Source organism: Calypte anna, chromosome 11, assembly GCF_003957555.1.
Source record: "Calypte anna isolate BGI_N300 chromosome 11, bCalAnn1_v1.p, whole genome shotgun sequence".
Lineage (NCBI taxonomy): Eukaryota > Metazoa > Chordata > Aves > Apodiformes > Trochilidae > Calypte > Calypte anna.
In genome coordinates, this window is record NC_044257.1 from 10,756,598 (window position 1) to 10,780,961 (window position 24,364).

The following is a 24,364-nucleotide window of genomic DNA, read 5'->3' on the forward strand; positions in this document are numbered from 1 at the left end:
TTACTGGAGACTTACCAAGCGTTGGGATTATCTAAATTAGATGTTGCACCGTGAACTGGATAGTGTTTTCCAACACTGTTGAAAACTAGAGCTTGAAGAAAACCAGTTACCATTACAGTTAGGGTTTAGGGGAGCATTTGATTATTCTCACAAGTAACTCAGACTAGCTAAACTCCAACATGGACATGAGAGCAGGCAGGAAAACCTGCAGCTTGCTTAAGAGGGCAGAAAGGTTTTCAGTTGAATTCAGTGGGGACTTGCTAAGTCCAGTTCTTTTTAATATCTCCACAGTTAATTTAGAAATAAATGGCATGTTAATTAAATTTGCAACTAAATCAGCAGGTTGGAGTATCAGACCAAGGTGCAGCTGTGGAGAGCAAATCTCAACGTGTTACATGACCCCACACCCCAAAGTGAGCGGCGTGGGGCACAGCCCCAAGCATCAGCACTGCATGTGGGGGGCAAACCTGCCCCTTTCCCACTGCCCTCCCCAGCCAGGCTGTGGTCTCTCACATCAGCTCTAGAAAAAGCTTGGGGTGGGGTGGTGGTGCTGGAATGAGGGAGGCAGGGAGGCTGTGGCTGCAGCATGTGCCAGCTGTGCTGGCCATTACCTTTGGCAGGGTTTGGTGAGGTTGTGATCCATGGCAGGGGAAAGCTCTGCCCCGTTCTCAGCAAGGGACAACGGGGGGATTGCCCAGCACAATTGAAGGGATGGCTCAGCAATGAAATCCAGCAGGCAGTGGGGTGGTCTCTCCAGGAAACGGAGTCCTCCTCACTGGCAGAGTTATTTAAGACTTGACTTTGAAACACGAGACACTGCAGTTGGGAACAATGCTGCACTGTCAGAGAGATGGACTCAATTACTTAATAGGTCGTTGCTGTCTGTCTCCTGCAATTTTCCTTTCAAGAACATATATTCAGCTGGGTTATTTCTCATGGGAAGACAAAGTGTTCTGAGAGCATCCAGGCGTTTGGAGGGCTGAGGCAGGAGGAACAGCAGCCAGGCAGATGCCCAGTTTGCTTTCTGCAGAGCGTGTTCCTCAGGACATGGAGAAAGCTGGAGTGATGTAGCTGATGTGGTAATTTCATCCTGTAAGCAGATGGTTTCCTGGTCTCATAGGTCTCACTTCCTTTTCTTTTCACACTAGAGATTTGCCAAATTGCTCTCTTTTACCAGACTAATCCCTAGGACTACCTCTGGTGGGACTTTAGTCCCACAGGCAGCACAGCAGATGGCTGCACAGGTCATTGGTTGCTGTTTTGCCAAAACATTGAGCATGGGATGGCCACATAGCCAGCACTGACAGGTTCATACAACTTACCTTGGTGCATGGGCAGCCTCTTCTCTAGCATAGAAAAGATTTGATGGCATTTGATCAAAATGACAGCCAGGCTGGAGGAAAAGCTCATTGCCAGGAACCCATCCCCAAGTAGCCCTTCAGTTCTCTTGTTAGCAGGACATGGTGGACGGGGATGTATAATGGAGCCAGTGATGCATGTTCTTAGCAGAATTACTCTGCCAGCTGTGGCGTGAGCGTTTCATAGGTGCTTTCCTTGTTGGGGTTATGGACCTAATTTACAGCCCAGATTCAGGACAGTGTGAACTTAGCACCAGGAGGTGCAGGTCTCCCACTACTGGTGTGTATGCCTGTGTCTGCTCTGTGTGTGTGTGTGAGTGTGTGGGTGCACACATGTGTCTAAGACACCCATCTTTGTGCTCTTGTCACCAAATTAAGATACTGTGATACCTTATGCACATGGAATTGAAGCAACTAGAGTGGCTGGATGTTCTTAGGCCCTAAGGGTGTAATGAGATTTTGTCTCTTTTGCCCATTTCTTCTTCTTTTCTTTTTTTTCAGAATAAGTCGTCTGTTTAATGGCACAGAGCCTATTGTCTTGGACAGTTTAAAACAACATTATTTCATTGATCGAGATGGTGAAATTTTCAGATATATATTAAGCTTCCTAAGGACATCTAAGCTACTGCTCCCAGATGACTTTAAGGTAAGGAAAGCTACAGTCTGCAATCCATTTTTTCCTTCCATTCTATCATTTGTTTTGGTGTAGGTTGGTTTGTGTTTAGGCTTGACCTAAACACATTTAACTAAATGTTGCTGTTTATTGTTAGGATTTTTAGGACTTCTATATTACACCAGGGATGCTATTATTTAATAAATGGACCAATGGTTGTCATGGATACTGTAAAAAGTTAAACGATGAAGCTTACAGCTAAATCAGTTTTTCTAAACTAATTTTATTTTCTGACATTTTTAGCTTATTTATCAGAGTATAACAATTAAGAAGCAGCACCAGCAACTAGCACTTACCAGGGTTTAATGCTCAGAATCTAAAAGCAATGTTTTAAACTTGGTACTTAGAGATCTTAAACTACATAAATACTTTTCTTGTTGCTATATAAAAGCAACACACTTAAACAAGCCCATGAGGGGTTTTGTGAGACATAACCAATGTAGATACTTTGATTTCAGGAACTAATCTTTTACACAAAATATTATTGGGAGATAGAATTTAATGTGAGCTTTTAAAGGAGTAATACATGTTTTCTATGAAATAATGATGCTGGTTGGTGCTTTGCAAATCCCAGTTGTCTAAAGACTCTCCTTCTAGCCTTGCTTATTTGGCTCTGCACTTACAAAACATGCAACATTGTCATCCTTATGTATGAAAATCAGAAGACAAGAGTGTCCAAATGGTAGATAAGATGCAACAAAAGCGCTGACTCTAGGAATATATGATGAAAAATTGGGATGGCAACGGGGAACTGCTCAGTTAGAGGCTGTGGAGCATTGCTGGAGAAGAAAGTTCCCGCGCCATGCCGTGAGATTTTACTTTGCATGTTGGATTAGGTAGGCAAGATAATTTGGCCAGTCACAACTGAGTCAGCCCACATTTGTGGTTGCTGTGGTGGCTTCAGCTTTGGAGTACAGCTGATCCTCACGCTGCAAACCGCTGCTCAGCCATTCTTGCCTAAGCTACAAGTATAATGGTATTTGACTGTGGCAGGGCAGTGTTTACAGTTATTGTTGAGCAAACACACACTGTGTGATGGGAGAGCACATCTAGTGCCACGGCAGAGAGAAGTTTTGTCATTCACAGCAGTTTTGGAGCTCCAGCCCAGAAGGGCTGTCCTGAGTACTGGTTTTCCTGGGAAGCAGTGGGCAGGTTGGGGCGGCTGGCCTGCAGGTTGAGGTGCCACAAGGCAGGGTGAAAGTCAGAGCACTGAGACATGGGTACAAGAAAAGCTCTTTACAGATAAATAAGAGAAAACATAGGTAGGAGTGAAACTAAAGACCAGACCAGTCCTGTGGATTTTAAGAGGTGTCAAGTAAAGAGGAGTGGGTGGAAAAGTGGTACAGGTGAAATGGCAGAGAGATGCTTTAGCAGCACTGTTTTGGACAATCTAGTGGGACAAGAAGGCATGAGAAGAGAGAAAAAATGTGGTCTGAGCTGATCACGGCCTGAGCCAGAATCCAGATTTCAGAGGTGCTGTGAAACAAAACCAGCAGGATTCAGTCAGAGCCTGGAGGTGAGAGTGCTGGTGTATGCCAAGGACTTGTCTGCACAGCAAGCTGCTGGCAGGGCTGGGAGAGACTCAGGAGAGCCGGCGCTGTGCCCGGGCTCAGTCCGTTGTTCCAGACCATCTCTTTGCATAGGGTTAACTGTATTTTATTTAGTTCCTCCCTGGGAGAGCTTTAGAGCAAACCCCAGGCTAATGAGGGCTCAAGAACAAAGCAAAGTACTGCTAGGTAGGGAGTAACAAAATAAAAATGCATAGAAGAATGCGCTGCAAAGCTATATTAAAACTGCATTGTAAACGGATTTGACTTCACAGAAATTGTGTAATTTTACCAGCATGATTAAAGTGACAGAAGACAATAATCAAAGGCAGCAAATGCAATCACTCGGTGTTTCTAAATGCAAAACTCTATTTAAGGTATAAAACCTGACAGGTTTTCCAGTGAGACTTGCATTAAATGTTCTTTATGTCAAACAAAGCATTATCAAGTGTTTTGAATATTTATTAGTTTTTACCCCTTAATTTAATCAAGCAGTTTATTAGCCTCAAGGTTTAGCCAAGTTGCTTTTCAACTTGAATTGCTGCTCAGATGGTTATTTTGGAAAGTTTGGAATGTTAGTACCGCACCAGTGTTATTGTGCTTGCTATTTAAGTGTTGTTTTCAGACTAAGTTAACACTGAAATGCAGAGAAAGTGGGGTATGTGTTCCTAGGCTAGTGATTCTTTATTATCAAGTCTGACTGGTGTGTTTACAGTGAATATTAATTACACTTCCAACTACCAATAAGCCAGAACTTGAAAGTGTTTAGTATCTGACAGGTCACCCTGCTGAAAGCAGCACAGTAATAGTTCATCTAATTTTCCCAGGTTTGGGGGATTTTAAGCCGCATGAAGTAAGCTTAGAAATTACCATGAGTTGTTTGGCTCATGCTCCTTTGCAGCCAGCCCGCTCTGAGTGAGGCGATGGCGAGCAGCCCAGAGCAGCTCACAGCTCCCTCTTCCTTCACCAGCACAGCTCCCCATGCCTGGGACCATCACACCTTGTGCAATAAATGTTCTTGAGCAGAGTGTGGAGCCAGTAGCTCCCAGTCTGCCACTGTGCTGGGTAAGGGGGTGGCTAGACAGAAGCTGTCCCTCCTCTGCAGCCGATATGTTCCCTGCCTTGATGTCCCCCCAGCATCAGCACTGTTTCTCTAGAACATACATGAGCAGCATCTGTCCCCCTCACTGCCAATACATGGCTGCACACAAAACCAGGGCTCATTGTACCTACTTATTTGAGACTCACTCAAACAAAACCAGACATAGGCAGTACATATATTACTGCTCCATCCTAAGAAGGAGCACAAACACACAGGACTTTCAAGTTTCCTATCAATTCTTACCTGTAGCACTGGAACCACAAGGCCAACACACTCATTTATTAATATTGCTTTAAAATTAGTATGCTTGCATCTAATCTTAAGGGCTTTCAAACTGACCTTAGCAACTGGCACAGTGCCACTGTAGAAGTGAGCAGCTTTCTCTTGTAGCCAGGAGTCTGGTCTTCACAGCACTAAAATATAAAAGAAATATTGAGTCAGGGTGACAGTTTGTTGTTTCATGTAACAAAGAATAATAGGTCAAAAATGGGCAGGAAGAGCCACTTCAGCCTGTTCGGGAGTCAACATTAGGTACAAAAACGGGGGCCTTTTTAGTGTTGAGAGAACAGCATCAGGTTCATGGGAGCTATGGTTTTACAATTTCTGTCATCTGTCTCTGCTTGTACTTAGCAGACCTTTACTGACCCACTGGCACTAATGGCACAACTGGCCTTGCTGTCACACTTCCCATCTCCTCCCCCAGGAAGATGTCACCCTTGTCAGAGCTGACTAAAGAATTTTAGCCAATGTGAAATCCACCAGAAAAAAAAACTTTTCTATCAAATCATGAGCAGGAAATTATTTTGTGAAAGGCAAAAAGCCTCATCTTTGGAAGATGTTTACCTTTCCCATGAGATCTAAATGTTGTCCAGAAGCTGTGAAAGGAAAAAGGCTATGTGTGCATGCCACCTGGCTATCTGCTCTCTTGTTTTAGAAACTAACCCAAACGTCTTGGCTTAACCCAGGCAGTTCTGGGAGGTGCACACCTCACCTCACAGAGCATGTGATGCTCCAGCATAGCCCCCGTTTCCACACAGCCATCTGAAATGTGGCTGTGTCTTTCTGGGAACAGTAGCGGAAGAGCTGTTGAATTTGAAAACTGTCTTACCACATGATACCAGAATCTTTTTTATTTTAGGTATATTTTAGGATGAATAATGGCTAGCAGGAGTCACTAAAGAGCTGCATTTGACGCAGTGGGCTAATAGCTGGCTATGGTAGAGGTGATGTGATCTTGTGGTTGTTTGTTTTATGGCATTACTGGCACTACAGGGGGTGCTGGACCATTGAACTCCCGTGATTTGGATACTGTCAGCCCAGTCAAAAGCCCAGTGAAGTCAGTTAGAAAGAATCTTATGAATGGCCTTGCATCCAGCCTCAGGAGCACTGTACCTTTCTCTGCTTTCAGAAATGGTCTGGTTTTTACTACCTCTTACTGTTGCGTTGTCTTAGCACATATTCACTTGATTGGTCTTACAAATAATATGTTATTTTACAGTGACCATGAACACAAATATTCTAAAACTAGTTTTTCAGGACCTACTGAAAACAGCAGGGGACTTTCAGATGCCTTTAGTAAGCCCTGGCTGCTCCTGTGCACTCTGCATCATCACATTTTTCCTTATACCAAGTTTTCCTTTGATCAAAAAAGAGATTCATAGAACCAGCAAATGCCCAATGAACATTTGATAGGCCCCTGCACACCTCTGTAGTGAATATAGTTGGGTGGTGGACTGTTGCTTCATTGTTCTGCACAAAGAAGATATCAGAAAGTTTGGGACAAGGGTTTTTTAATTTAGGTAGGTTTAAACAGATCACATGCTCAATAGCCAGGGAGCCTCCCTGGTGCACAGAGAAGAGCAGCAATGATTCAGCAGAGAGTGCTGACTTTGAGGAGTGGGGAAAATACCTTCCATCAGAGGATGAGGCTTTGGGGCTGATGCAGTCTTACCTGACACCAGGTAGTGAAGCCAATTTCCACGCCTCCTCATCTGGCCTGTTCCCAACTCCGGGTGTGTGCAGCTCACTTTCTGTATGATTTCTTTTTTAAGCTTCATGATGTTTTTCATCTTCCAGCTACTTCCCATGAGTGTGTTGTTGCCCCTTCTTGCTTTCTGCTTGCTCTTATCACTCCTTCCTCTCCACACCTTCTCCTGCCCTTTTTTTTCCTCAGTGGAGTTGGTATTTTTCAGTCTCAACAGACATCAAAGAGATGCAAAGGATCGGATGTCCCTTTTGTAACATGATAACCTCTCTGGTGTCACTGTGAATATTCACACATCTCCGGGCTGTAGGCAGCCCTGGGGTGAAGGAGCACCTCTGCATTGCCACGGTGGGGTCTCTGGTGCCAAGTTTGAACAGAGCTGACTGCTTTGGTTCAATAGTATCCTGCAGCAGCAGATTGTACAGGTTAATTCCAAGCTGCTATGACAAGTTGCACGTTTTTGTGCTGCACATCATTTGCCTTTGATTCTCCCTCTTCCCTGACACCTGGAGCAGCAGCACTGCCATATTTTTCATGTAATTTTGGTGCCCAATTCTTAATTACTTCTGGTGCACTTTTTTCCAGTCCTGATGATTCCAGTCTTTTCACTCTAAAGATTTTTTATCTCACTTCATTGCAGTGGTAAAGAACTGGCCTTTATGTCCAAATGTTGACCTACAGCATAAAGTCACATTAGTGTACCTGCAGTGCAGCATTTCCATCTGTTAACAGGCAGAAGAGACAGGGAAGCAAACAGCATCTCTTAGCAGAGAAGAGTTGGTGCTGTGCTCTTGGTGCCCCTTTTCCCTTCAGGAGGCTGATGGAGGCAGTGGGGCCGGTGTAAGCAAACTGCCCTTGGGTGCTTTGCCCTCTCTTTTTTTCTCTGGCTTGCTCTTGTGGGTTCTGCTACCTCTTCAGATCTTGAGGGGGGGGAATGACACCCTTTGCCTTAATATACTCTCATATGTTGAAGATCTGTTGGAAACCTGATGAGAAATTATTAATGAGTATGTGCAGAAGACATCTCAATCAGCAAACAGGGAATTGGCTCAAACTGGGAATTTGAAGTGCCCAAAGCCCAAGTGAGGTGATAGCCATATGACAGAGAAGAACTGTTTCTTTTAGTTGTTGGTGTGCACAGCTGAGTTCCCAGCCAGCAGGGTGGTCACTACCTCCATGTAATTTACCAGGCTCCAAAGTAGGCTTTAAATACATGAATAATTGTGAAATGCAGGGAGCAGCTGGGCTGCTGCAGCTGAATTTCAGACTCAGGAAAGACAGGTGAGAAGTGAAGCTGAACTGACATCTCTGTCTCGTAACGTGTGTGAGAGGTGACAGAGAAGCCCAAGAGCTTCTGTTGTAAGATCAGAAGTGAGTATCTGAGGACAAGAGTGAAGATTAGGGCTCAGGACATCTTCTTTTAAATCAGCAGGCTTTGCTTATTGCAACCAGTTATTTTGATTTCTTAATCCAAAAGTAAAGCCCTCTGGCATTGAGCTTGTGGGATAATAAATGAAAGAATATGGAACCTCACGGTCAGCTCAGACTGAGCACTAACACAGTGTGGTTTTCTGTGTAGGTGTAGGATGAAGATGAAGTGTGTGGATACCTGTTGCCTTTGCACTCTTGCTGACAATACATAAGCCTAAGTAGGTCAAACAGGAACACTTCTCATTTTTAGAAGAGAACTATAAGCTTTTCTAGTTTCTCTCTCTCCTTCTCTTTTTTTTTTCTTTTTTTTTCCCCAGGACTTTAATCTTTTATATGAAGAAGCAAAGTATTACCAGCTGCAGCCAATGATTAAGGAACTTGAGCGATGGAAACAAGAGAAAGAACAAAGGAAACATTTCCAGCCTTGTGACTGCTTGGTCGTGAGAGTGACTCCAGATCTGGGGGAAAGAATTGCATTGAGTGGGGAGAAAGCTTTAATAGAAGAGATCTTCCCAGAGACCGGGGATGTCATGTGCAACTCTGTAAATGCAGGCTGGAACCAGGACCCTACCCACGTTATTAGGTTTCCTTTGAATGGATACTGCCGGTTGAATTCAGTGCAGGTAATGGCCTTTTGGTGCTGCCTCATCTATTTGCTGGGGTGGGTTTTTTTATTTCTTGTTCAATTATATGCAAATTATTTGCTTCTGCCCAATTGCCTTCAGTGCTCATACAGCAAGGAGACATTTTCTGCCTGGTGAGATCACAGTCTTTCAGGTTTTCCTAAGTCTAAGCAGAAAAATAGATTTAGATTTTGTGTATGTTAGTGCCATGCTGGTCTCATAATGGTGTTATAGTGATAAATGCTAATTTTTTCATCAATGTATAGCCTGCAGCAGGTTTTTTTTCCTCCAAAGTACCCCCAGGAAGAAAGAGAGAGTTCCAAAAACTACAAAAAAAAATCTCCACACCATTTTATAGAAAATGCAACAATGTGTAAATGCATAATTTATGTCTCACTCATAATTAAATGATGGTGCCTGCGGGATGGACTTAAAAAAATTGATCTCTGCACTTTTTTTTTTTTCAAAAGGATGTTCTATAAAAATTGCCCAGAGTATTTTAAACAAAATGTATTTCATTTTGTACTCAGAGTTTTGACATTAGGTTTAAAATTAAACATATGAAACAAAAGAAGATAACCGGACAGATAGGTGGATGGCAGTGGAAATAAATATGTGGCTTATGTTTAGGCAGCAGCCTTATGGGCAAGAAATGCCATTTAACAAGGGATCAGCTCCACTGCAGCCAAAGCTTTGGTGTTGTAGCTGTCCTTGGGTGGCAGAGAATGAACAGTGTTGATGATGCTCTTCACTTGAGCCTTAATGAACAAGGGCAAGGCAGAGTTCTTGGTTTTTGCTTGTTTACCTTTAAAACACACTGCAACTACTTATATTATGGAAAGTGAAATCAACCTATAGTGGAATATTTCCAAAGTTACTCTCCCCTGTAGATGGGTTGTGAGAAATGCCTGGCTGGTTTTGATAAACTTCCCTGCGGGCAAATACCCACGGAAGAGCTGGTCCATGGGCCTGGCAGGCCAGGCAGGTTGGGGAGGGAGACCTAACAGCAAGGGAGGGCAACAAACTAGGGCCCTTGTTTATCTGTGATGCTATTACACAGCAAGCAGAGGCACCCTCCATCTCCCTTCCTGCCAGCTGACATTTTTTTGAGACCTGCAGTTACTTGAATATGTAAAGGTGGATGGTGTCTCTAAGAAAGTTGGGGTTGTTCAGCCTGGAGAAGAGAAGGCTTTGAGGAGACCTTAGAGTGGCCTTCCAGTACCTGAAGGAGCCTTACAGGGAAGCAGGGGAGGGACTTTTACAAGGGTGTGTGGTGACAGGACAAGGGGTAGTGGATTTAAATTGGAAGAGAGTAGATTTAGGTCGGACATTAGGAAGAAATTCTCCAGTGTGAGACAGGATGGGGGTTGAAGCAGCCTCATCTAGTGGGAGGTGTCCCTGCCCATGCAAGGGGGTTGGAATGAGGTGATCTTTAAAGTCCCTTCCAACTGAAACATTCATATGATTTGACACTGATGATTCCTATGATTTGACACACTCCTTGGGGCAGCATTCCCTGGTGCCCTGGGCACTAAGGGACACCTTTGTCTGAAACCATTCTAAAACCAGGTACTTTTGGTGATTTTTGGTTCAAGACTCTCAAGTGTTTTATTTGGTTGAACTTCAACAGTGGTTAATTTTGCACAGTCCTTAGCAATTTCATGTTTGGCAAGGTTAAGAGTGGGCTGTCCCAAAAACAGAAGGCTGGAGGTGGGTCAGAAGCAGATTTGTTTGCTGGCAGTGGGAAGGGTGCTAATTCATCACTGTGCTGGGTGGAGAAGGGAGCAGCTGCAGTGTAGCTAAGGTAAGTGCATTCGTGTCTCATCTGCACTGTCCATGCAATAATCATAATAATCAGTGTGTGCAGGAAATGAGAATAACTGGAACAGGGTCCCTGTCAGCCACTGAGGGGCTCAGCACTGCAAGCAGCCAGTCACAAAGTGCTGATGCCCACATGGCTTAGGACTTCCCTCGTATTTTATCCAAAGTTGCATACTGGTAGGAAACGTGCTTGTAGTAAAAGCTGTATGCTAATTATTGTTATTATTTGAATGTGCTTTGAATTCAGTTAAAATTCAGACAGAATCAAAGAGTCTCTTTGCAGGTTTATGTTGTGAAAAAAAATTCTGTCAAAGAGTCTACAGTCTAATGTTATTAAATTACATCATTTTACTAAATTACATCATTTTACTATATAATTAATAGAAAGTGTTTTCAAACACTTTCTGGAAAATTGTGTCTTTCTGAGACCAAAGGCTTATGAAATGAGCCACTAATTATTATTGGCTCTTATGGACCCTGGTCAGTGCATAGGCACTGCCCTTCCCCTTCCCAGGATTTTTTGGCAAAACAGTATTACATCAGAAGTTGGGAACAGAATGAAGGAAATGCACAGACGTAAGGGGGATGGGTTAAAAGGGGCAGTGGTTGAAAGAGCAGAATAATTCCAAAGAATCTCAGAGACGCGGCGTGGTGATTCTGCCTGCTGTTTGCCAAGGTTCAGCACTTTGTTCTGCCTGAGCCCTGCTGAATGGATTTGGTAGCACAACTGCTGTGAATTATAAATTCTTTGGATCTTTGGAAAATATTTTCATTAAATGTTTTGTGTCAGGAACCACGCATATGAAAAAAAGAACGTCAACACTGAGTAAGTAGTAGCAGCCAAAAAAATACAGTGGTTCTTAACACCCATTTGTAATTACGGAGAGGTACAGAGTTCTCTTAAGACTGACAGTGTTTTTTCAACTCCTTGGAACTGGTTCTTGTGAGATATATGAGCTTACCTGGGAGAAAATCCTGTGGTGCTTGTATATGTTGAACATTGAGTCTTCATAATTAAGAATGTATTCGTTAGTATTCTGCAAAATTTAAATTAAATGCAATAAGTGAAAGTATCATGTTTCTATTTGGAAAAACCTTCCAATAATATTAGAGTCTGTATCTCGATGTGCTTGGAATACTGAAAGACAGAGCATATTCAATCCTAGCACAGATCCTCTAATATTGTGTCTCCCTGTACATAGGAGAATCACAGCTGATACTTATTTACTTTTTGGCATATTCTCTTTGGAGATTTACAGGAAAGCACCTCTGATTTGATTCAGAGACACTTACTGGTTTCCCTCTGTCTGTACCATCTCACCTTCAGAAATAGTAAAGCACATAGAGCCAAACTCCACCAAATGGCATTTAAATCTGTTCATCTTCAGCATGCCACTTAGTCTCTTGCAGACACTGGCACATACAGACCAGTGCTCAGTGCACATGGATGCAGACTTTAGGAGGCTTTCTCCATACACCTGAGCTCAGCCTCATCAAAGTTACACTTAAAACTCTACAATATTTAAACATTCTCTGCATTGTTTACAGGATTTGGCCTGTTTTGTCTCTTGCTGAGAAAATTGATGATACTGAGGTTTTTAACACCAGATTATAGCCTGCAGTCTCATCCTTCCAGCACATAGGTAGCAAAAATGCATCTCTTTGTTCTGCCTGCGATGCTTTAAGGTGTAATGTCTACCTGGACTGTGTGTTTGCAGAGAGCTGGCTCTGTGAAGATGAGCCCTATGTTAACATGCAGCCTTCCACAGCTTTGGACTAAGGCAAGCCAAGGGCACCCCTGTACTTTTTTTGTCTTACAAGCAAATTGATTTTTAAAAGTTTTAGCAAGGATTTTGAAGTCACGTCCTAGAACTCTTACCTGTCAGTCCTCTGTTTCATTACTCAGTTCAATGGAAGGAGCCTTCCTGTAGCTGGGTTGCCTCTTGTCCTCGTATTGGCAGGTCTAGAAACAGGATACAGGATACAGTCAAACTACACTCCGGTCTGTGAGGCAGTATTTCTGATGGTGTTTTTTAGTCCTCCTTCCCTCCCAGACTCCTGCCTTCCTCTTTGAGCCAGGAAGAGTTAGTGGCTGCTCCTTATTTCTGTCCTACAGGCTGCATATATCCTGGACAAATAGGGACCCTAGGCTTTCTCTCTTTTAAGTATATTTTGGTAACTCACTCTCCTCCTCACCCCTTCTTTTAATCACTCCCTGTTCATTTTTCTTCTGCACACTGGGGTGGCTTTTTTGATCTTTCAGTTTTACAACTTTCTTACAGTATAAAGTATATAAAAATCAGGGCAAAAGTCAGTGAGATTTGGCAGATGTGGCTTTCTCAGAACATAAGTCCTTGTGTCCCAAGGTCAGGCAGAGCTCCTCAGGCAAGTTATTTCTAGCAGATTCTGCATGGCTTAGGGAAAGCTTTCCTCTGCAGCCAGAGTAGCAAATACAAGGTTTTAGTTGCCACTAGAAATCCAACCCATGGATTAAAACACAGATGGCTAACACAGGGAGCCTCAAAGCAGGGTTCCCATGGATTAAAAGCAACAAACACTGCCATGGTTTGCACTGCACTGGGATAACACCTTGGTACAGTTGTCCTTTGCAAATCAGTTACCCTCAATAAAGGCTCCAAGCTGATGTTTCTGGAGAAAACAAAGACAATATTCAGTCAGAAGAAGCGCTGCACTAAGAAATGCACCTTGGCCTCACGTGGCTCTGTATGCAAAAGCAAGGACAGAGGCCTTGTGTGCAGATCACATGGTCCTTGAAATGTAAGACTTCTAAGTTGTGGAACTTCATGTGGCTAGTAAAATCAAAAAAAGAAAGCAAATTTCTTAACATAAACCTGTGAAAGCACAGGAGTTGACTCCAACTGAAGGTGGCTGTATTGCTCAGACACTTCTCTAGGTTGAGTGAACAGGTTTTTAAAAAACTTTCCCTCTCTCACTGTGGGTGGCAGATGCTGTCATACGAGGATGCTGGTGGTCCTCAGGTTTAGTAAATCATCAGGTTCACTCCCCAGAGCTCATGTGCTGCAGCAGTGGGAGTGGTGCCCTGGGTGAGACTGCCACAGAACTGTACAGGCTGCTCCCCTTGATGGCATTTATCAGTACGGAGAAAAACACAGTAACCACGTTTCCAGGCTGCTGCCCTGGACTTGAAAGAGCCACCAGTGGGAGGGAGGGAGCACAACATCTCCTCCAGCAGATCTTGCATTGCAGATCTGCCAAAGGTGAATCTGGCATCCACTCTCACTTAACACTGAGAAAAGAGGCTGTGTGCATCCAACTCTGCTGGGAAACTGTATATCAACACACTCACCCATGTGAAAACATGGCCCTGATCACATTGCCAAGATCAGTATATCCTAGGGTAATGTGCTGTGTGACAGTCTCAGAAATTAAAGTTGCCTGTGGGTTCCTTAAATTCACACATCTAAATTGCACCAACTTTTCTTTAGAAGGAGAAAGAGAAAATACATATTTGGGCAATGTGAATTAGCCTTTCTTGGGCCAGAACTTTTCTACATTGTCCATGTCTCGGCTCCACATCGCATCCCTTTCCTAAAAAGCAGCACTCCCTTCTAGCAAGGGAAAAATCACAGTAGCGATTCCCGTGAAGATCTGGTGGAGGTGTCACTCAGACTCCTAATACATTTTCATCTGCCAAGGAAGAACTGAGAATGGTTTTCAGCTCCTTTCTGTCAGACTGTTCATATTACTAATGAGTAATGGGCACTTTTTAGTATGACTTAAACCTGATGTTGCTTTCTGCAAGCAGTAAGAGGTCCAGTATTTTACTATACAATGTACTAAGCTGCTCTGCAGAGTGCTTATTTGTTTGATTAATTTTTGTTTTCTACAGAGGTTTGCTGAGAGCAAGACTTTAATCACAGTGTAGTCATTTAAGAATAAGTTATAGAATTATTGCTGAATAATATTCATTCAGCAAGGACTCAAAAGACTAAATCCATCATTTAGATCCGGTGTTGCTGAATGCTCGTATCACTAGAATTTGCTAAATATTAATCTGTAGGGTTTTTCTTCCCCCCTACATTTGCAGGTGCTCGAAAGATTATTTCAGAAGGGATTTAACGTGGCAGCTTCATGCGGCGGTGGGGTGGATTCCTCTCAGTTCAGTGAATACGTGCTGTGCCGCGAAGACAGACGACCACAACCTACCCCAACAATCAGAATAAAACAGGAGCCCCTGGACTAGACCCTACCTGTACTCCTTTGTAACCGTAGAAGTGTTTAATAGTCCCTTATGTGAAACACTTAAGGATTTGCAAAACAGTATTAGCAAAAAGATTTTGACTTTATGTTGCCAATTAGTGGTATTCTGAAACTACCTGTCACATAGCCAGCCATGAAATGCATTTGAAAAAACAGCTGTCCGTTTTTCACAATGAAATTCCTGAGCATGCTCAGCGTACCAGGCCTGCTGGGAATGTACTTTGGGCTGAACAGCTTTGGTGGTGAAAAAGGCAAAGCTTCTTCATACACCCCCGATCCTAGACTGGACTTCTGCAGAAGGACCAATTAAGGCAATTTGAATAGATCAGCAGGAGAAACGGTTCTGACAGCCTTCCCAACGATACCCCGACGCCTCCGAGAGGAAGATGGAACACTAAAAACTGCACTGAGTATCTTCCCCGAGTGCTGCATCTCCTTCATATCAGGCGTGCTTTACACCTCCATATGTTACATGACACTTCTGTGATTGTACACACTCATGCTAGCAAATGGCTTATTTTTATACAACATTTCCCACTGAAATACTCTCTGTGGACAGAATCCAGAATCAGAAAAGGACCGATTTATTGTCAACTGGTGCTCAGTAATAAAAATCCCCACACAAATAAGACAAAAGAACAACAAAAAAATTGTGAAGGCCAATTATGGCAATATTTGCAAAAGTAGGGATCTGGAAGCACAAAAAAAAAAAAAAAAAAAAAAAAGGCCATCCACCATCTCACAAGAGTCACATACCTACTGTGGAGCTGTAGTTCTCTTGTTTTGACTCAGAAACTGTAAAGTTTTGCATCATCAAAGAAGTGTGGCTCTGCCAAGCAAGCTCTGCCACCCCTTGGTTACTCATTTACTAACCATCTCATAAGCCCACATTTAGGAGGAAGCATTAAGAATTGTGGACAAGCCTACTCTTTATGGGTCGGGAATTTTTGTGAAAATATGTTAAAACCCTCTACTGCCATTGTCCAATGAAAGCAGGCCACGTTTTGTTTAGATTGTTTTTCCCCTATTATTTTAAACTATTATTAAAATACTGATTCTGTAGCTGCCCTCTATCTGTGTAATTTTCTCTTCAGCAAAGCCCACTGTCTGCAGGAGGTTACTGCTCCTTCCATGAATCAGTATTGACTCTGACTTGCAGGGCTTCCTAACTCAGGAGACAGCACCATGTTTGCAGGTGCAAGGTTATAAATAGCATTCTGCTAAATCCTGTTTATTGCTGTTCAGCATGATTGGGTCCTCAATAACTAATTCATGTGTTAATCACAGTTTAGTTTCTCCCACATTAATTTACAGAATACTGTTGTAGATGATGAATTTTAACTACTCTTTTAGATTCATAAATATGGCCGTTGTAGAACAAGGATCAGAGTATTGAATGGTCAATAATTCTCTAATACCAAATTGATTACAATCAGGCAAATTTTTTTTTAAATCCATCTTTAAGACTAGTATTTTCCAAAAGCAATGGGCTGGACTGACTATCCAAGGTACAATCTAGGCAGGGGTCTAATTTTTTGGAAAAGGGCTGGATACCTGTCCGTGGAAAATCAGACCTCCACAGGATTTCTCACCTTGGTTATTCAAGTCAAGAAATGTCTTCTGGAAATCTAGCCAAATACCTGTTGGCTGCAAGTTAGCAGAACAGCTGAGCAATTTGTCTACTTTAAAGAGTTGTAAAGTTTATTTTATTTTGTGGTTTTATACTTGTATGACATTCTAAAGTCGCTAGGCATTGCCATATTGGAACATATGGCACAACATTCATCTTTGTATGTAAGATATCTGTAGAATTATATTATTTAACATTTAATATGTAAAGAACTTAACGTATAATTGTCATGTATTTGTGTATGCACATTTCTTATACAGTACTTCATGCCATAAACATTTCTGTAAAGTAAATGATCAAAAATAAGCAAGTAGGGTGAACACTCACTGTATCTCCCATGTGTTTTGAAAGAGGTGAGAACTTCTGATGCGTCTCCTCGGCCTTTTGCTCCATTCAGCTTGATGTAGCCATGTTTTACCAAAAAGAAAAGGAAAAAAAAAAGTGGTTTATTTATTACTTTCATACATTGAGTTCACTTTTAAGTTCAAAGTATCCTCAAATAATTTGTTCATGTTTTATCCTATGTACGCTTTTGTCCTGCCCTCTGACCAGGGAGTGAGCCTCAGCCCAGGGGTATTCTCTCCCTTCCTTACCTCTCAGCCCGGGAGAGGCGAACACCTCGCTCGTTTACATTTAAACACAGGGGCCCCGTTCTGCCGCTCGTCCTCAGGCCAAGCCTCCCCCCAGGGCTGAGGCACCTCCAGCTCCCCCCGGGACTGCAGCAGCGCTCACTAACCTGGGAGCAGGATGATGCTTTTAGGTAGCTGTAGCGTTAACACCACTGCAAGGTTTGTGGATGGTTTGATTTTCTCAGTTCGGTGTTAGTGCTTGCCTTTTTTCTTTTTTTCTTTTTTTTCTTTTTTTTTTTTTTTTTTTTATAGCTCAATAGAGCAGCTCCAGTACTTCAGGCAGCTTGCTAAGGCGGCACCGTAAAGGGTTCCAGGCTGTGCCAGCCAAATTAAATGTGAACTTGAGATGGAAAGTTTGAGCCATGACATCACAGCATTGACTGCACTAAGGCAAGGAAGACATGTGGAAACAATCACTTTGTTAAAAAAACAAAATATGCCTTTTAAAAAAAAAAAATTGAGCTAGGACATGTTCTTTTAGTTAGTAACTTCAGGTCACTTATTTTTAAATTTATTACAGTTTTCATTATATATATTTTTACTTATTTCCCTAATTTTTAGGCAGCAATATCAGCAAAAAACTGATTTGAAATTTTTCTTCTGGCCTTAAACCACAGCAACATTACTTAATTAAGAACATTGCTCAGCATCGCTAGAACAGGTTTAAAAATACCATAGGAACTCCAGCAAAGCTGTGGTGTGCAGCCAGCAAATGTTTTTGTTCTGAAGGCCAAGAAGTAAACGTAGCCTGGCTTTTTGCCTGATCTGATTGAAGAAAATTGTCCGATTCTCTGTTGCTGAGCACTGCAAACAGTGGCTTGCAGAACACGAGTCTCCACTAGCACTTTCTGTACAACCCTGTTACACCACTGTGCTCCCAAGTCTCGGAGAGAAGAGAAAGAGAAAGACAATGTTATGTTGTGCTTTTTGGATCAAGCGCTTTTGAAAAAAAGCAACTGTTGAGTGCATTCATTCACTGTATTTAATGGCATCGAGGTTTGTTGACAATTTTATTAGATGTTTGACAAAGGATAAGAATCAGCACAACAAAACATTGAAGTATTTGGTTTTATATTTCTTTGTGGGTATTCTGTTAATATTTTAATGCAAAATGTTTCTGAACAGTGCTTAAGAACAAGGACAATGTGAACTCATTTTTGATAACATTAATACTGTATTCACTCAATGTGTTACTTTAGTAAATTGTTTATTTCTTTACAAAATAAGTACAAATAAGGAGTATGTTTCACACAAATTGGGGGGTATTTACGAGTATGTACAGAAATCATCAAATACGCAATTCTAATAAACACAAGGCCTTTATAAACAATATTGTACAAATTATCAATACATTTAAAACATAATTTTACACTTCCTGCCCTTTAAATACCTTATGAATAATCTTTTGGCTAAATAGCAGCAGTATAAATTTTCTTCTGCTTTTCATAAACCTTAAAAATAATTTAAACTTTTGGTTTTTTAAATATTGGACAAAATACTTCTATTTGTGGCTTTCACTATGGTTTCCATCAAAAAAAAAAATATTGCCTCAAAAAAGTGGCAAGCAAACATAGTAAAAATTGAAAAGATAAAATAAGCAAATGTCTCCCTTCAGGGTACTGATAACCACTGTTATGTTTGAAGTACAACTTGTGCCCACCTGCCTGCTTAAAAGTCCTATCCGATACCCATTTAAAAAACTCGAGTAACTTCACTTGGCTTGGTGGTGGGCCCCTTAAATCCCAAGTCAGCAAAGCATTTAAAAAGCATTCATCCACCTTTAAGTAACTTACATCTACTCAACTATGCTTTGAAGTCATGTGCTTGCTCATGAGCCTCTGGGGACTGGAGTCTTGGGTCCAATCCTCCGAGGCAAGGGATGGCGGTCCCTGGTGGCCACCGGCTGCCAGGGCTCACTCAGCCCTGCTCTCTCATTCTCCAGGAGTGGAACTGGCCCCCAAAACTTCCTTAGAGTGACTTTAAAAACTCATATAGAATACTCTAAAATCTTCACTGAACAATACTCTCTTTTAAAACCACATTAAACCATACTCTTTGCAATAAATAAATTAAGGTATTTTTTAGAAAATAAACCAACTTTGATTTTGTGTTACTAACCAGCTGCTACAAATGTGCAAAAGGTTGAAGAGATGTAGAAAACAACTGGAAGCTGATCAAGGTAACTCAGCTGGGACCCAAACACACAGATTTCATACACTTGGATTTGGTTCAGCAAATGGCTCCAGAAATGAGCTGTGCAGTAAAAGCAAAATCCTAAATATATAAATTGGTTAAGAGTGTGCAGTGGCTATCTCTAGCTGTTGCAAAAATTGCAATTATAACATCTAAATAACAACAGGTATCACCATGGTTAGTTCAGTGGAAATGGTGCTAATGAAACTTGAAAAAAAAAAACCCTCAACTTCAATAAACCAAAACCTGCACCATAAGCGAACATACGGGTTAACACCATGGGTAGGTCCCAACCCTCTTGCCATGAGATGATTTAGGTTAATACTGCAAAAGTCTTTCCATTTGTGAACTTTAATGCCATCTACTTCAGCCTTATCTAAATGGCCATTTCAGATGCCAAGAGCAAGACTGATGTTGGTTATATCTGTGGATTTAACACTTTAAACCTTTTGCACATTTTTTGTGTGTTTTTTATTTTTTTTTTACATAAAGGGACTTTATTGCATGTGTCTGGCAATTTTACAAAACAAATATTACTGGAACATTGACTTCTGAAAAAAATAGAAGGCACATTAAAATGACAGCTTTTCAATGCAAGTTGAGCTTCTGTATGGAGAAATCAGTACAATTATTTAAGCAGAGCTCGGTAGAGCAGGAGAGAATGGTTCATTTCTCTTTCCTGTTCCATGTAGAAGATGAAGTCCCTGAGGTTTACGCGAGTTATTTTCTGTCGTGCATACTGTCTGGATGAAGGAGTCCCCAAGCCAGCCTGACTTCCACCAGACATACCAAGACCCTACAAAGAAAACACAGCGAAGTCAAAAGTCTGGCAAAATAAAAGAGTTTCCTCATACTCCCAGGTTTACAACTCCTGACTGCTGGATTATTTTAAACATTGTATATCAGTGAGATGAATTCTGAAAGTACTACAAGAGATTTTTTTTTTCTTTCTTTTGAGTTTCACCAAGTGAGGAAAGAAACTCAAGAGAAAATATATGTGGGGTTAGACCTTATCCATTTACAACTCAGGACAAATATGCCTGACTAATTCTTGCTGCAGTCATGTTAACTGTAGACCACTGACCAGTTTGATTTCGGGAGCCTTTTAATGACAAAGCAGCAGATAAAGCCATCATTATTATATCAAATGTGTGGCCCATCCTACTCCACATCCTGAGTCAAGGACAGGAAAAAGGCAAGTAGTGGCTCAGGCTGTTGCTACTGCAATAACCCCCAGAGCTGAAAGGCCCACAGGGACCCCAATTCTCTCTGTGTATATTGAAGAGAAGGGGCTCAGCATGGGGAGATACTGAACATTCTTCCTCAAGTGCACAACCAGTGCTCCTCCAAGAGAGAAAAATTAAATAGAAGAATCAGAATGTGATGATAAAGACAATCATTAGTATCCTATTTTCTAAAGTAATGTTAAATAATCTTTTCTTTGTTTACATTGGTTCAAAGTACTGAATTACTGAATACCTTATCCTGGCTTTCTACTGAAAGAGAAACTTAACAAACTGGGCCTGGAACACTGAGATTTGTATATTTAGAAACTGTCAGGACACAACTACAGGCTGCAGTCTTCTTGAGTTTAAACCAAAAGCCTGACACATGCACATTAACACTTCTTTAATCCTTAAGAGACCATTGTTTGTATTAATTCCAATTTATTTCTGTCAAACTGTTTTAACGTAGAAAAATAAATTTTAATCTCTAAAAAGATTTAAAATATTTTTTAAACCTCTAAGACATCTGGCAAAGTTTTCAATATTTTTAAAATCCCAAATTTACTTAATGCTGCTTTTAATAAGCTACCTTTCTTTCCCAGGAAACATTCTAGGATCTTGATTCTATCCATACAGCTAGGCAAAATTTTACTACTGAAAGACTGCAGGGGAAGCATATATGGTATATTGCAAGTGAGATGGGGCACTGTTTTCTCTGTTGCTTTTCTCTGTGTACCATCAGACTCCTTGCAGAATGATGCAATTCAAGTTATTTATCCTGTACCTGATGATTAAACTGTAGTAGTGAGGCAAATCCTACTCTCATGTAACCACAAATACAAAAGGCTTAATGTAGTGCAATGACTGTGGCTAAGCTTGCAGGCAAGAGAGGGAGAAGCCCACAACCTTTGAGCACCGTGAGCACTTGATCTGAGGGATTCTGCTCTCTAGTATGGAGTAGTTTTTGTTAATAGATTAATTGATTTACCACCTAACCTCACCACCCATAGGAAAAGCATGGGTTGCAGCTGCAAGGGTTGCTCATCCATGCTGAGGCCAGACACATCCCCAGTGCACAATCCATTTCTTTAGCTGTGCTCTGAATTCAGACTTTACACCTAAACACTCTGCAGTCCTAAAAGAAATAGCATGCAGATTTTCCTCAAGAAAAAAAATCACATTTTCTTATCAGTGTGACAAAATTTTTCATTAACCCAAACAAGTCCTGTGTTTTGTGTCTATATGGCAACTAATAAGAGTTACAAAGATAAAAGCTCTAATTAAAAAAAAAATTGCTGTAATTGTTTACATCCTTTATTTCCTGGCCTGCCACACCCAAGCTATAAGCAAATCACACCATTCAAATATACAATACTACTTCTTGTATCAGTTAACTTCTATTTGTAATTTAAAGGAAATTTCAGAGCTTCCAGACCAGAAAAAAAACCCATCATTTATATATAACTCTTTCTGCCTCTTTATTGTAAGAATGCTTGTGTACAGGAGTTACAGCAACTTCTTATCCCCTTCCATCATCTCCTCTCCTTTTCCCCACTGCCTTTCTCCCTTGCTGCTTCAATCCTGCATTCTTGCCACACACCAAGGCAAGTGGCGACTGCTCTGAGCTTGGCAGCTGCAAATCCACAGGACAGTGAGGAAGGCAGCAGTGAGCAAACATTATTTTGTGCTCCCCTGTTCCTTGTGGAGCTACAACAGGGCTTCCCTGAGAACCTCACACTCCTGCTCCCAGCTGGGACTGAAGTGAAAATCAGTTCACAAAACATCAAATGCAGGAATTTGCAAAAACATCACAGTGCTGTGCTCTGTTATCCTGTAATCCAAAAGCCACTCAGCAGTCACTCTGCCTACTGTAATGTACAATATTCTTGTCAGAAGCAAAGACTGCATTTCAGAAGCCTTTATCTTTGTGTTTCCTGACAAAATATTGTACTGTATTTCCATGGTTCTAGAATTTCAAATTCAATACAGATTCAGTCCTGGTATTTCTCCTTGAACATAGTCTTGAACTGTGGCTACTGCTTCTCTGTGACCCAGAGGGACAAAGCAATAATGATAAAAGATCTGCTGGTTTTCTTCCCAGGCTACGTGGCACATCCTTGTGGCAGACTTTCACTTCAAGCCCAAGTCTGAAAGTGGGAATCATACAGCAACAATTCAAGCCAAGCTATGGAGTAAGAAAAAAATGCCAGGAGTTTTGTCTCTCCAACCTCCACACACTGAAAAGGAGTGGGAAGACAAGGTATATATTAGTCTGCTCTTATATAAGAGATCTTGGATCATAAGAAATATTCTAGAGATATTCTGCAGCAACTATGTTTACTTGCATAAAGTGCTATTAGATCTTTGTCTGAGAGGCACTTTGTACATGAAAAACAGGTAGGTGTTACGTCTGATCAGGTGTCCTACATAATTCAGGGTTTAATTTAGCACCTACTGAGGCTAACAGTGATTTCACTGCTTTAAATGACAGCCGAAACATCCTTAAATCAGTATTCCCTGAACTACAGAAACAAAGAATAATTTTGTCAGCACTCAAAGATTAACAATACGTAATAATAATTATATCTACAAAAAGATTGTGCATCTTCATATGCACAATATGATGGCTTTACAAGTGTCTTTAGAAATATTCATTACCAAAAGCTATCATTTAGGCCTTCGGATCAGCTACATTTACAGGTAGGATTAGACACCATCATTTCTTCAGAAACGAGTTATTTTCATTTGCAAACATTTTTATCCAGTACTATTTTAGTGCAACTGTTCCTGCAGACTCTGTTTTGGCACACGTTTGCTTGCTACACCCTCTTGGATGCAAATGCATCTCACCTCCCCTCGGCACATAAACACACACCTCACCCTGCAGACAAACATCAGAAAAACTGATTTGCACAAGTATTTACAAGTACTTCAAATACCATCACAATTGCAACATTTCAAAGACAGCATGCAGTAATTTTTTATATTAAGAAATAATAAGAGGAAGGTAAGTTATACTAAGACATGGATGCAGTGAATATTTTTTCTTGAGATGTGATCACTTCGGTTTATAATTACATGATTAATTTGAACCCAAAGGAGGGGGCTGGCCATTCCAGGAGGAATGTTTGATATGTACCTGCTGTTTGCCTTATGTTACACTAAGTCACATATTCAAGTCTTACTATAATTGAAAACCTGCTTTGTAAAACAGCTGGGAGAACTTGGTTGGCATCTATTCCCAACCTGACCATCTATTCCTTCCTCTAAGAGAGCATTTTCCACACAAACTGTATGATAGCAAAGGCAAAAAGCAGGCTATGAGGCACTGCAGTAGGAAACAACTGAGAACTCTACCCCAATTTAAATAAATAATGCAGATGAAGTGTGTGGCAGCTCTGGGCTATGACATTCACCTGCTCAAGGGAGGTGGGTGGGTGTTCCATTGCCCAGTCCTCCACAGGTCATTCTCAGGAAGAGACTGGGCTGCAACTGATTATAACTTCTTAATCAACTCACTCATAATGAATAATTGGTGCCTTAATGTGAGAAGAAACACTCAAGTTTTTCCTGCAGAGAGATGCAGCACTGCATTCTGCAAGGACTTTTAACCTTTCAAAGATCTTTCTGTATCCCTTGTTCCTCACTTGGCATGTGATAAAAACTGATGCCTTGTAGCACCTAACTTTGTGCAACACAGTCATGATTTGCTCCTTGGTGCAAGCTCCAGGTCTTTCCATTTACTCTTGTTCACAGACCTGCTCTTCATTGCAGCTATAGATCTTGCCAACATCTTTATCCACAAACATCTCATACCTACCACAATTCACTGCCTTACTTGGACTTAAAAGCAATGACAATTTTACCTGATTAAGAACACTGAGTTTAGGCTGCATTCTTGCAGT

General features: G+C 41.4%; 2 protein-coding genes across 4 annotated transcripts in view; one reads left to right on the forward strand and one right to left on the reverse strand.

Moving 5' to 3' along the window:
• KCTD15 (potassium channel tetramerization domain containing 15) overlaps positions 1 to 16,276 on the forward strand; it is a 41,442-nt gene extending 25,166 nt beyond the window's left edge. For all 3 annotated transcript variants that reach the window (XM_030457751.1, XM_030457752.1, XM_030457753.1), the window contains 3 exons: positions 1,860 to 2,004; positions 8,413 to 8,718; positions 14,609 to 16,276. In XM_030457751.1, the coding sequence (XP_030313611.1) occupies positions 1,860 to 2,004; positions 8,413 to 8,718; positions 14,609 to 14,764 (607 nt within the window). In that variant the 3' untranslated portion in view covers positions 14,765 to 16,276. The remainder of the gene's footprint in view (positions 1 to 1,859; positions 2,005 to 8,412; positions 8,719 to 14,608) is intronic.
• A 1,538-nt stretch (positions 16,277 to 17,814) lies between these two features.
• LOC115598951 (transcription initiation factor TFIID subunit 4-like) overlaps positions 17,815 to 24,364 on the reverse strand; it is a 132,774-nt gene continuing 126,224 nt past the window's right edge. Inside the window, exon 15 of the mRNA XM_030457972.1 lies at positions 17,815 to 20,029. Within this exon, the coding sequence (XP_030313832.1) occupies positions 19,862 to 20,029 (168 nt within the window). The 3' untranslated portion in view covers positions 17,815 to 19,861. The remainder of the gene's footprint in view (positions 20,030 to 24,364) is intronic.